The sequence below is a fragment of the Rhinoraja longicauda genome, chromosome 1, assembly GCF_053455715.1.
Source record: "Rhinoraja longicauda isolate Sanriku21f chromosome 1, sRhiLon1.1, whole genome shotgun sequence".
Classification (NCBI taxonomy): domain Eukaryota; kingdom Metazoa; phylum Chordata; class Chondrichthyes; order Rajiformes; family Arhynchobatidae; genus Rhinoraja; species Rhinoraja longicauda.
Window position 1 is genome coordinate 99,005,272 of NC_135953.1, and position 13,721 is coordinate 99,018,992.

Genomic DNA, 13,721 nt, shown 5'->3' on the forward strand with positions numbered 1-13,721 from the left:
ATACCTACCAAATTGTACACCTTGTTCTCCATCCCACTGTGTAGAAACGGCTTTAAAATGGTAAAGGATAACAATTAAACGCATAACGAAAAGATTATAAAATAAAGACCGTTCATTCAACATTTTAATAGAAAATTATTAAAAAAATTATGGTCTAGTCTTCAAATAGTAACACAAATCCAAAAATGTAAAAGAAATAGTTATTATATCACTCTGCCACTTTGGTATAAAACAGCGCAGATCCCTGATTCACTGTGACATGGAGTCATAGAGCCATATAGCGTGGAAACAGGTCCTTTGGCCCAACTTGCCCACACTGACTATAATACCCCATCTACACTAGTCCCACCTGCCTGTGTTTTAGCCCACGTTCTTCTAAACCTGTCCTATCCATGACACAGGGCAGCTTTTAGAACAACCAAAAAGGTTAATATCATGCTTGCTTTCATTGGTTGTGACATTGAGTATAAGAGTCAGGAAATTATGATGCAGTTTTATAGGACTTTAGTCGGGCAGCATTTGGAGCATTGAGTGCAGTTCTGGTCGCTCCATTACAGGAAGGATGCGGCGGCTTGGGAGAGAGTGCAGAAGAGATTTACCAGAATGCCGCCTGGATTATAGGGTTTCAGCTACAAGGAGAGATTAGACAAACTTGGATTGCTTTCTCTGGAGCTTTGGATGTTGAGAGGAAACCTGATGGAAATATATAAAGTTATGAGATGCATAGATAGGGTAGATGATCAAAATGTTCCTCCCATGATTGAAAAACAAAATACTAGGGGGCATAGCTTTAAGGAGAGACGGGCACATTTCTTACCCAGAGGAGGGTGAGTGCCTGGGATGCATTACTGGGGGTGGGTGGTGGGTGGTGGAGGCTGATACATTAATGGCTTTTCAGAGCCTTTTGAATTGGCATATGGATATGCAATGATAGTTTAGTTTAGTTTATTATCAGGTGTACCGAGGTGCAGTGAAAATCACAGACTCGGTGGGCCGAAGAGCTTTTTTCCACACTGTATCTAAAGTCTAAAGACTAAAGGGCCTTTGGACCATATAATATATCTCTTTTCCCCATTTCCCTGCATTTGGTCTATATCCCATTAAATTCTTCCTGTCCATATATCTGTCCAAAAGTCTTTTTTAATGTTGTAATTGTATTTGCTTCTTTAGCTGTCTCTGGCAGTTCATTGCAGATATGGACTATTGGCTGAGTGAAAAAAGTTGTTTAGTTTAGTTTAGTTTAGAGATACAGTTGTCCCAGAGGTCCCTGTTAAATAACTCCTTTCTCACCTTGCCTATACCCTGTTATGTTTCCATGAAATGACCTCTCGTTCTTCAAAACTCCGGAGAATGGATTCACACTCGACTTAGTCCTATCCCATCAGACAACATGCCCATTCCACAAGTGTGCAGTTTTGTCCCTCTTGAAGCAGTCATGCCTACGTTCCTATTCAAGGCCTTGTTACCACCACACACTGAGTGAAGCTGCACATAGAACCACTCTCTTCAGATGCACAAGCCTTATGCTGAGGTGGAAACTTTGCATGGGAGGGGGGCTAATGTGGTGACAGCAGCAGGGATTTACCTCCTTGGATGGGGCCCGGGATCCCTTACGCCTGTTCCACCAGTTTTCCACGATGGCGATGAGGCAGGCCAGGATGATCCCGGCGGCCAGCACGCAGAAGACCCCAGCAAAGCTGGCCAGATCGAGCGCACTGCCCTTCTGCTGAGCCCTGGATGGGGTGGAGATGTCACACTGTGCTGTCTTTGGCCACCACTTGTGCTTCAGGATGTCCAGGTCTCCGTGTTGTAGAAGCTCTAGGATCCTAGAGTGGAATGAGAAGAAAACACTGTGGATGGATGATGCCAGTGATTTTTTAATGTATGTATGTATGTATGTATGTATGTATGTATGTATGTATGTATGTATGTATGTATGTATGTATGTATGTATGTATGTATGTATGTATGTATGTATGTATGTATGTACACATTTGGATTGTTTTCTCTGGAATGCCAGAGGTTGAAGGATCATGTGCAGACAGATAAGATTAGTTTATATTGGCATTATGTTCTGCATGGACTTTGTGTGGCAAAGGGCCTGTTTTTTTCATTGTTCTATTTCCATAAGTCACCATGCTTCAAGCAGTTTGTTACCACAGCAATGCCATGTGCATAGATTTCCATATGTGTGTACAGTATAATTGTATGTAGCAACAAAAAAAAATATCCATTTGAATTTTGATTGTAAAGTGGACCTGGTTGGGGCCTTCTCAATTTGGAGAGATGAAGCAGGTGGCAAGAGAGAAAAACGATTATTTATGGCGAATTTTGGTGAGATTAAGTCAAGTAGGAAGAGACATCAGATGCTGGAACCTTGAGAAAAGCACAATGTGTTGGAGGATCTCAATGGGCCAGGTAGCATCTTTAGAGGGAAATGGACTTGATGTTTTGAGGCAAGACCCTTTCTCTAGACTGATAGATGTTGCCTGCCCACTGAGTTTCTCCAGCAGTTTGTTTTTTTGCCCCAGATTCCAGCATTTGTGGTCTTTTGTGGCAGTATTGTATTTATGTAAATATACAAGTGCATACATATTTTATATATATGCATTTGTATGCACTCATTTTTGTATGCAAGGATAGACATGAGCATATGTTTTACAAATATGTATGGACAAATGTGTGTTTGCTTGCAAATATGCATATTATATTATGAATACCAAACGCACACATGTAGTTGAACATTAAAACAAAGATTTATTTTTATAGCACCTTTTGGATCCCCTTTACAAAGGTCCTAAGTGTATTTCAGCTATTCAATTTTGTTCATCTGTGTCTCTGTAATGTGGTAAACACGGCAGGCAAAGTTTTCACACATCAACCGCCCACTCTCAGCGATGCATTAATGACCGAATATTGAGTTTTTCTTCTGTCAACTGATGAACAAACTGAATAATTGAGATCAGGAAGACTTGCTGGCTCTTCTTCTAAATGCTGCTTCAATGTTAACCGGAGGGAGTAAAGTGTTCACATCTCTTCTGACATACTCGAGGGCCTGAGCTCCAGGGACCAGGTTTAGCAGGCAAGGACTCTATTCCTTGGGGTGCAGGAGGATGTGGGGTGATATTATAGAGGTGTACAAAACTTTGAGAGGAATAGATCAGGTAAATGCACAGTCTTCTGCCCAGAGTAGGGGAATCAAGGACCGGAGGATATGGGTTTAAGGTGAGGGGGGAACGATTTAATGGATCCTAAGGGGTAACTTTTTATACAAAGGGTAGTGGGTGTATGGAACAAGCTGCTGGAGAAGGTAGTTGAGGCAGGTACCATCGCAATGTTTAAGGAACATTTAGACAGGTACATGGAAAGGAAAGGTTTAGAGTGTTATGGGCCAAAAGCAGACAGGTGTGACTAGTTTAGATGGGGCATGTTGGTCGGCATGGGCGGGTTGGGTCGAAGGGCCTGTTTCCACACTGCATGACTCTATGACTATGACTGTGACTCTATAACTCTGTAGAAACAGAGAAAATAGGTGCAGCAGGAGGCCATTTGGCTCTTCGAACTAGCACCACCATTCATTGTGATCATGGCAGATCATCCATAATCAGTAACCCATGCCTGCCTTCTCCCCATACCCCTTAATTCCGCTAGCCCCAAGAGCTCTATCTAACTTTCTTTTAAATTCATCCAGTGAATTGACCTCCACTGCCTTCTGTGGCAGAGAATTCCACAAATTCACAACTGTATGGGTGAAAAAGTTTTTTCTCATCTCAGTTTTAAATAGCCTCCCCTTTATTCTTATACTGTGGCCCCTGGTCTGGACTCCCAAACATTGGGAACATTTTTATGACTCTATGACTCTGACTCTATGACTCCATGACAAGATCTCCTCCAAAGCTGAGATAGTGTGTCTAGCATAAACCAAGGGCTTCCGATTCAGAAATGAAACAAATCACAGCTGACGCAATATATGTGGTATAGACACAAAATGCTGGAGTAACTCAGCGGGACGGACAGTATCTCTGGGTAGAGTAACTCCCGCTGAGTTACTCCAGCATTTTGTGTCTATCTTCGGTTTAAACCAGCATCTGCAGTTCCTTCCTACACAATATATATGAGTATGCATGTGTGTATGTACATGTATGTGTGTGGACGTGTGCACGTGTATGTGTGTCTGCATGTGTGTGGGTGCATGTGTATTTAATGCAGGGGTCTATGTGTAGAATATATGTGTGTGTAGGGGTGCAGTCTGTGTTTGCATGCGCATATGTAAATAGAGTCATAAAGTCATAGAGTCCTACAGCACAGAAAGAGGCCCTTCGGCCCATCGTGTCCGTGCCGCCCGTTACCAAACACAGTCTAATTTTAATCCCATTTTCCCGCATTTGGATCGTAGCCCTGAATGTTGTAGCATTTCAAGTGCCCATCCAAATGCCTCTTAAACGTTGTGAGTGTTCCCGCCTCCACCACCACCCCAGGCAGTGAGTTCCAGACTCCAACCACCCTCTGGGTAAAAAAGTTATTTCTCACATCCCCCCGAAACCTCCCTCCCCTTACCCTGTATCTATGTCCCCTCGTTGTTGAACCTTCCACCAGTGGAAGAAGTTCCCCGCCATCTACCTTATCTATGCCCCTCATGATCTTGTACACCTCGATCATGTCCCCTCTCAGCCTTCTCTGTTCCAGGGAAAACAACCCCAGTCTGCTCAGTCTCTCCTCATAGCTGAGGCCCTTCATCCCTGGCAGCATCCTGGTGAATCTCCTCTGCACCCTCTCCAAAGCTATCACATCCTTTCTATAATGTGGTGACCAGAACTGTACACAATACTCCAGCTGTGGCCTCACCAGTGTTCTGTACAATTCCATCATTACCCCCCTACTTTTATATTCGATGCCCCGGCTAATGAAGGCCAGTAACCCATATGCCTTTTTGACCACCCTGTCCACCTGTCCTGCTGCCTTCAAGGACTTGTGTACCTGTACTCCAAGGTCCCTCTGTACCCCTGTCTTCCCTAGGGTCCTTCCATTCATGGTGTACTCCCTCTCCAAGTTATTTCTGCCAAAGTGCATCACCTCGCACTTTTCAGGATTAAATTCCATCTGCCACTGCTCCGCCCATCTGACCATCTCATCTATATCTTCCTGCAGCTTGCAGATCCCTTCCTCATTATTCACCACCCCCCCTACCTTTGTGTCATTTGCAAACTTGCTGATCATGCCCTGTACGTTGACATCCAGATCATTTATGTAGATTACAAACAGTAAGGGACCCAACACCGATCCCTGCAGCACCCCACTGGACACCGTCCTCCAGTCACAGAAGCACCCTTCTACCATCACCCTCTGCCTTCTGTCACTAAGCCAGTTATTTATCCATTTTGCCAAGGTGCCCTGGATCCCATGGGCTCTTACCTTCTTGACTAGTCTCCTGTGTGGGACCTTGTCAAAAGCCTTACTGAAATCCATGTATACCACATCCACTGCACTACCTCCATCTACCTCCTTGGTCACCCCTTCAAAAAATTCAATCAAGTTAGTCAGACACGACCTTCCCTTAACAAAGCCATGTTGACTATCCTTAATTAACCCTCGATCCTCCAAGTGAAGACTGATTCTGTCCCTCAGAATCTTTTCTAGCAGCTTCCCCACCACCAATGTCAGACTCACCGGCCTGTAGTTCCCAGGTTTATCCCTACTGCCCTTTTTAAATAATGGCACCACATTAGCTATCCTCCAGTCCTCCGGTACATCCCCTGTTGCAAGAGAGGCTCTGAAAATTTGTGCCAGAGCCCCCGCAATCTCCTCCCTTGCCTCTCTCAGCATCCTGGGATACATCTCGTCAGGGCCCGGAGACTTATCCACTTTTAAGCCTGCCAGAGCCTCCAGCACCGCCTCCCTGTCAATAGCAATATGCTCAAGAACATCACAACCCTCCTGCTCCATTTCTAAGTCCGCAACGCCCTCCTCCCTCGTAAAAACAGATGCAAAAAATTCATTTAAAACATCTCCTACATCCTCTGGCTCCACACACAGCTTTCCACTATGATCCCTGATGGGCCCCACTCTTTCCCTCGTTATCCTCTTACCCTTGATATACTTATAGAACACTTTGGGATTTTCTTTTATTTTGCCCGCTAGTGCTATCTCATGGCCCCTTTTTGCTCTCCTAATTTCTTTTTTAAGAACCGCCCTACACCTTCTGTATTCCTCTAATGATGTCTGTGCCTTCCAAAAGCCCCCCTTTTTTTTGGAATCAATCCTACTATATCGTTCGACATCCAAGGTTCTTTGGACTTGTTTGTCCCACCCTTGAACTTTAGGGGAACATGCTTCCTCTGTACTTTTTCAATTATTCCTTTGAATAACTCCCACTGTTCTGATGCGGTCCTCCCCACGAGAAGCTGATCCCAGTCCACCAGGGCCAACTTCTGCCTTATCAGATTAAAATCGGCCTTGCCCCAATTTAGAAAATTTCCTCTTTCCTCTGGTCCCTCTTTATCCTTTTCCATTACCACCTTAAATATCACTGAATTGTGATCACTGTCACCAAAATGCTCTGCCACTGACACTTCAGCCACCTGTCCGGCCTCATTTCCCAAGATTAAGTCCAATACCGCCCCCTCCCTTGTTGGATTTTCAACATATTGGCTCAAAAAGCCCTCCTGGATGACCCTTAGGAACTCTGCACCCTCAGGGCCCTTGACACTTTGGCTATCCCAATCAGTATTCGGGGAGTTGAAATCCCCTACTATTACTACCCTGTTGTTTTCACCTCCCTCCGAGATTTGCCTACAAATATGTTCTTCTATTTCCCTCTGACTGTTTGGGGGTCTGTAGTATACACCCAGTAAGGTGCATGCCCCTTTTCTATTTCTCAATTCCACCCAAATATTTGAGCAACCCGCTAATATGTCATCCCTTCTTACAGCAGAAATAGATTATTTGATTAATACTGCAACACCCCCTCCCCTTTTTCCCTGCTCTCTGTCTCTCCTGAAGATTCTATATCCTGGAATATTGAGCTGCCAGTCCTGCCCTTCCTTCAACCATGTTTCCGTAATGGCAACTATGTCGTACTCCCATGTGTTCAGTAACACCTTCAATTCATCCCCCTTGCTTCCAATACTCCTTGCATTAAAATAAATGCCGTTCAGACTTGCCCTACCCCATTGTGCTGGGGCATTCTTGTTCTGCCTCCCAATCTATATTTTCCTTCTCCTCACCCCTTATACTAGCTCCATGCTGTATCCCAACCCCCTGCCAAATTAGTTTAAACCCTCCCCAACAGTGCTAGCAAACCTCCCCGCCAAATGTGTATGTTTGTAGAGGTGTGTATGTAAGCATGGGTTTATATGTGTGTTGGGGTGCAGTTTGTTTGTGTGGTGTGCATATGTGTTTATGTATGAGTGGTATGTGTGTGCATGCATATGTGCCATTATGTATAGCTTTGTATTTGTGTAAGTACAAATCTATGTGTGAGTGTCTCTATGTTTGTATGTGTGTGTGTCTGTATGTGTGTATGTGTATTTGTGTGAGTGGTGTGTGTGCATGCATGTGTGTTATTGTGTGTATGTATATATAGCTGCGTATATTTGTGTCAGTTCAAATGTGTGTTAATCTGTGTGTGTGTGTCCCTGTATGTGAGCATGCCTGTATGTGTGCTTGTGTGTCCATCTGTGTATGTGTGCGGGTGTGTATGTGTGCATGTTTGTGGTTGTGTATGTGTACATGCACATGTGTGTATCTGTGTATGTGTGCATCTGTGTGTGTCCAAGTGCAAATGTCCAACCTATAACAATTAAACATTTTGCAGAATTGGCTCCAAGACATTATAACTTCAAGGCTGGTTCACTCGGTCTGGCTTTGAGCTGTCACTGGGAGCTGCAATCCTGCTGATCTCCACATGGGGGCAGGCTACACACGGGGAGCTGAATGGGAAACTGGTTCCTGCTCCATCAACCTGGATTCTTGGCTCTTCACCAAGAATTACCCAAATGCACACTCCTGCAAAGGCCATGTGTACTTGGACTTTCAGAGAATGATAAATAAAATGCTAGTTCCTGTAAGAATGGATGGAAGGTTCTGTCATGATCTTGCACTGTGATTTGCAAATGATATAACATCTTATCCCAGTTGGCATAAAACCATGAGTCTGCAGTTCAGCTTGTAGTTGGCAGCCAAATGGCATTTGGAACTGTGTGGCTCCTATTAGTTTAGTCTAGTTTATTATTATTTGTGCACAAAATCATGAGAGGAATAGATCGGGGAGATGCATAAAGTCTCTTGCCCAGAGAAGGGGAATCGAGAACCAGAGGACATAGGTTTAAGGTGAATGGGGAATCTGAGGGGTAACTTTTTCACACAAAGGGTGTTGGGTGTATGAAATGAGCTGCCGGAGGAGGCAGTGGAAGCAGGGAATGTTTAAAACATTTAGACTGGTACATGGATAGGACAGGTTTAGAGGGATGTAGGCCAAAAGCAGGCAGGTGGGACTAGTGTAGATGGGGCAAGTTGGTCGATGTGGGCAATTAGGGCCGAAGGGCCTGTTTCCACATTGTATGACTCTATGACTCTATCATTGTCACGTGTACTGAGGTACAGTGAAAAGCTTTTTTTTGTTGCATACTACCCATTCAGGAAAAATACTATACATGATTGCAATCAAACCGTCTACAGTATACAGGTACAGGATAAAGGGAATAACGTTTAGAGCAAGATAAAATCCAATAAAGTCCAATTAATGAAAGTTTGAAGGTCTCCCATAAGGTAGATAGGTCAGAGCCACTCTCCAGTTGGTGGTAGGATGGTCCAGTTGCCTGGTAACAGCTGGGAAGAAACTGTTCCTTACTGGTTAGTAGAATTAGAATGTTTGGATTTTGCTGATTCTGAGCCAAACTCCAAACTAGGGATAGGGAATAGGGCAACATTTGGGCTCCCCATTCATCCGTGCCTGCTCAGAGTAATTGTGGCTTCTCCCAGCTTACATCTCCTGGATAACATCACCAGCCCACCCAGTGATGCAGCTGTTAGAGATCAGTCTGAAGAAGGGCCCCGACCCAAAACGTTGTGCATCCATTTCCCTCCACAGATGCTGCCTGACCCACTGAGTTCTTCCAGCACTTTGGGTTTGACTCATGATTCTAGCATCTGCAGTCTCTTAAGGCTGTTAAAGACTGTTGTTTCTCAGGAACAAAGTTTTTGAAAAAGAAGTCAGCAAAGTGGCACATCTGATAGAACTACAGCATCTCAGTGCCAGAGACCCGGGTTCGATCCTGACCTCAGGTGCTGTCTGTGTGGAGTTTGCACGTTCTCCCTATGACCCCATAAGTTTCCGGCGCTCCGGTTTCTTCTCACGTCCCAAAGATGTGTGGATTTGTTGGTTAATTGACCTGTAAATTTCCCCTAGTGTGTAGGGAATGGATGAGAATGTGGGATAACATAGAACTAGTGTGGACGAGTGATCGATGGTCAGTGGGTGGAAGGGCCTGTTTCCATGCTGTATCTCTAAAAATAATTCCTCATTTAGAACTGATATGTGGAAGAATTCTTTCTCTGTGGGTCATGAACATTTGGAATTATTCTCGCCCACAGAGCTGTGGATCGCGAGAAGGGCCCTGACCTGAAACTTTGTCTGCCTATTTCCCCCCAGAGATTAGTTTAGAGATACAGCCAACCGAGTCCGCGCCTACCACCAATCACCCATACGCTAGTTCCATCCTACACACCAGGGACAATTTACAGAAGCCAATTCACCTACAAACCTGTACATCTTTGGAGTGTGGGAGGAAATCGGAGCACCCGGAGAAGCCCACATGATCACAGGGAAAACATACAAACTCCAAGCACACAGCACCCATAGTTAGGGTCGAACCCAGGTCTCTGGCACTGTATGAATGAATGAATGAAAAAGTTTATTGGCCAAGTATGTGCATATACAAGGAATGTGCCTTCGTGCTCCGCTCACAAATGACAACACAAACATACAGTTAACAATTAAGAATAAAGCATAACCACATCAAAACAATAAAGATACAATATTACGGTCTAAACATGTGGGTGAAAAGGGTACAGCAGCAACCCTACCGCTGCATCACTGTACCGCCCGAAGGTGCTGCCTGGCTTGCTGAGTTCATCCAACAGTTTATTTATTGCTCAAGATTCCAGTTTTTGCAGTCCCTCGAGTCTCCATTGCAATGGAGTCATTTATATTCAGAGACAGATAAGTTGTTGGATGTCATGTCATGGAATTATTATTATTATTATTATTATTATTATTATTATTATTATTATTATTATTATTATTATTATTATTATTATTATTATTATTATTATTATTATTATTATTATTATTATTATTATTATTATTATTATTATTATTATTATTATTATTATTATTATTATTATTATTGTCATTATTGCTCACCAAATCCTTACCAACACTCTGTGGAACAACCACTCCTTCCCCATGGCCTTGCTCATTTACTTCTCTCTTACAAATCAAAATCAATGATTGTTCTTGATTCGTTAGACTTCCAGACGTTAGAGATACAGCGTGGACACAGGCCGTTTGGCCCACCCACCCCGTGTTGACCAGCAATCACCCCGCACACTACACATTAGGGACAATTGATTTTTTTGCTGAAACCAATTAACCTACAAACTTGTTTTGGAGCATGGGAGGAAACGGGAGCACTTGGCAGAAACCCACATGGTCACTGGGAGAACGTACAAACTCCGTACAGACAGTGAGTATCCTTAGTCAGGATCGAACCTGAGTCTTTGGCGCTATAAAGCAGCGACTCTACCTCTGCACCACCGTATCACCCTAAACACCAAGACATAAACGTAAACACCAAGGCCAAATGGCCTGTTTCAGTCTTGCAGCTTCCGACCTGGTCTGTGATAGGGCAATGAGCAATATTGACAAGACCAGTTTACGCTGCAAATTCTCCCTGATTAAGTCTGACAGGAACTTTTGATTGTCACAGCGATGATGCTGCATATATACAATGCACGTTGTCAATAAGATCAAAGACTAGAAATAAATGCACCGGTGAAAAATATTTTCATGTGCCAGGATTATTACATTCTAAACAGAATTTGTGTCTGAATGTTAAAATCATCAATTCAGAATCCAACCAGAACCGAGATACTGGCAACATTGTTCACTAAAATCGTCTTTTTATTCTTGATATATTGCTCCTACTTTTTCTTTCATTTTAAACTCAGTTCTTTCCCAGTCAGGGATCTACCTTGACAAGACAGACGGTAAAATTTGCTGCCAAGTTGAGTAGGGAGATAAGAGGCCCTGTAATGTATGGCACTGTCTGCCAAATAGCAAGAATGGTTAAAAAAAATATTCAATGGTGTGTTGGTCTCTGCAGACTGATTCCGAATCGCAAGTATTTTGCACAGTGTGCCAAAGTAAATTGTAGCTCAGACAAATCTGTGACTACGTGCTAATCTGAATAGCCCACCAATCATTCTCAAACATTTCGGGTACTGACCTCCCCACCAACAAAGGGATCTACTGGAGGCGCTGCCTCAAAAAGGCAGCCAGCATCGTCAGAGATGAAGCTTTCACTCATTTCACTCCTCTTGGAGTCTAAAAAACAGGCACAAGAATAGCTTCTTCCCAACAACTATCAACTGGTGTTCAACAACTTGAACACTGCACAACACTAACTAAACTATGAACAATGTACTCTCTTTGGTTGCACTAAGGACTTTGGGCTTTTTTGCACTGGTATTGCAGTTATTAGTTTATTGTTTTTTTTTGTTTGTTTATTATGTGTTATCTATGACTACTGCATTTATAGACCGGTCATGCTGCTGCAAGTAAAAATGTAATTGTTACATTATCGGAACATATGACAATTAAACATCTTGACATTTTGTTTTATATTCTCTGTTTAGTTTAGTTTACTTTACTTTAGAGATACAGCGTGGAAGCAGACCCTCTGGCGAGTCTGCATTGATGGGCGATCACCCCATACACTAATGCTATCCTATACACTAGGGACGATTTACAATCTTCAACAAAGCCAATTAAGCTATAAACCTGCACGTCTTTGGAACGTGGGAGGAAACCTGAGCACCCGGAATTAAACCCCGCAATCATGGGGAGAACGTACAAACTCTGTGCAGACAGCACCCATAACCAGAATTGAACCGGGGCCTCTGGCGCTGTCAGGCAGCAAATCTACCGCTGCGCCACCGTGCCGCCCCTGATGACGGAATCCTAATACCCATGGCCAGGTGTTTCAGAATAAGAGGAGGCCCATTGAAGATGAAGACGAGGAGGAATTTATTTTCTGCGTATGATGAATCTTTAGAATTCTCTACCCCGACAGTTTAAAAAAAAAAGATACAGCATTGAAATAGGCCCTTCGGCCACCAAGTCGTTGCTAACCATCAATCACCCATTCACACTAGTTCTATGTCAGTCCACTTTCTTTCTACACACTAGGGGCAATTTACAGAGGCCAATTAACTTACAAACTGGCACGTCGTGGGAGGAAATATTGGAAGGAAACTCAATGGAAACTCACACTGTCAACGGGAGAACGTGCAAACTCCACACAGGTCAGGATCAAAACCAGATCTCTGGCATAGTGAGGCAGCAGCTCTACCAGCTGCACCACTGTACCGCCCTAACGGTTACAGGTCTCGGAGTCTCAAGGCCATAATATATCAGAAATGAACATAAGGAACAGAAAACAGGATAGTAGAAGTGGCACTGTATGACTAAACTCCCATGTGGAAACCAGCACCTGGCATTGCAATGGTTGGTAAATGTTGCTTGGAGACTGTACTGGTTTCTCACTGCAGATGTGGAAACTTCCTCTGAACCTTGGAGAATATCACTGTTTATAAGTGTGCATCTGAGTTGCTCATGTCTCCAATAGGAAGGTACTCTGTGATAGGCAACTTGCAATAATGTAAAATAGACAGTAACATTGGATGGACACAAAGCGCTGGAGTAATTCAGCGGGTCAGACAGCATCTCTGGAGAAAAAGGAACAGGTGATGTTTCGGTTCGCGACCCATCTTCAAACTGAGAGACAGGGGAAAGGGAAACGAGAGATATAGATGGTAATATGGAAAGATATAGAATGAATGAATGAAAAATACGCAAGAAGGTTGTGGAGAGAGCAGGAGGAATCACAGAGGGGGAGCAGCGAGAGAGGGTGCTGCAGAACTCTCGTTAGGGAATGGAGGGGAACTGCTTCAAAGTAGGCATTTCGCAGTGGAGTGGATGAAATGTGTAGGAAGGAACTGCAGATGCTGGTTTAAACCAAAGGCAGACACAAAATGGTGGAGTAACTCAGCGGGTCAGACTGTATCTCTGGAGAAAAGGAATAGGTGACTTTTCGGGTTGAGAATCTTCTTGGAAATAGGTTTAAGGTGAGAGGGAAAGATTAACTAGGAGTCTAAGAGGGCAACTTTTTACACAAAGGGTGGTGGGTGTAAGGAATGAGCTGCCAGAGGAGGTAGTTGAGGCAGATAATATAACAGACTCTTGAACAGGGGGGACCAACAGGAGACCGTGCAAGCTCCACGGAGGTCGGGATCGAATCCAGGTCTCTAGTACTGAGAGGCAGTAGCTCTACCAACTACGCCACTGTTGTAGAGGCTGTGATGGAAATTAGCAAAGACTAGGGCACTTTTGGGATGGGGGGGGGGGGGGTCACATTATGAGGAAAAGCCCGTTAAATGGA

The 13,721-nt window shown here is 43.8% G+C and overlaps 1 protein-coding gene across 2 annotated transcripts in view; it reads right to left on the reverse strand.

Annotated features, from left to right (window-relative positions):
* The window catches only part of grid2 (glutamate receptor, ionotropic, delta 2), a 771,247-nt gene that overhangs the window by 10,885 nt on the left and 746,641 nt on the right, over positions 1–13,721 (reverse strand). Inside the window, exons 15-16 of one of the 2 annotated variants that reach the window (XM_078403214.1) lie at positions 1,586–1,826; positions 9–50 (exon numbers count right to left, since the gene is read on the reverse strand). In XM_078403214.1, the coding sequence (XP_078259340.1) occupies positions 9–50; positions 1,586–1,826 (283 nt within the window). The remainder of the gene's footprint in view (positions 1–8; positions 51–1,585; positions 1,827–13,721) is intronic. The other variant, XM_078403218.1, reaches the window with a different exon arrangement.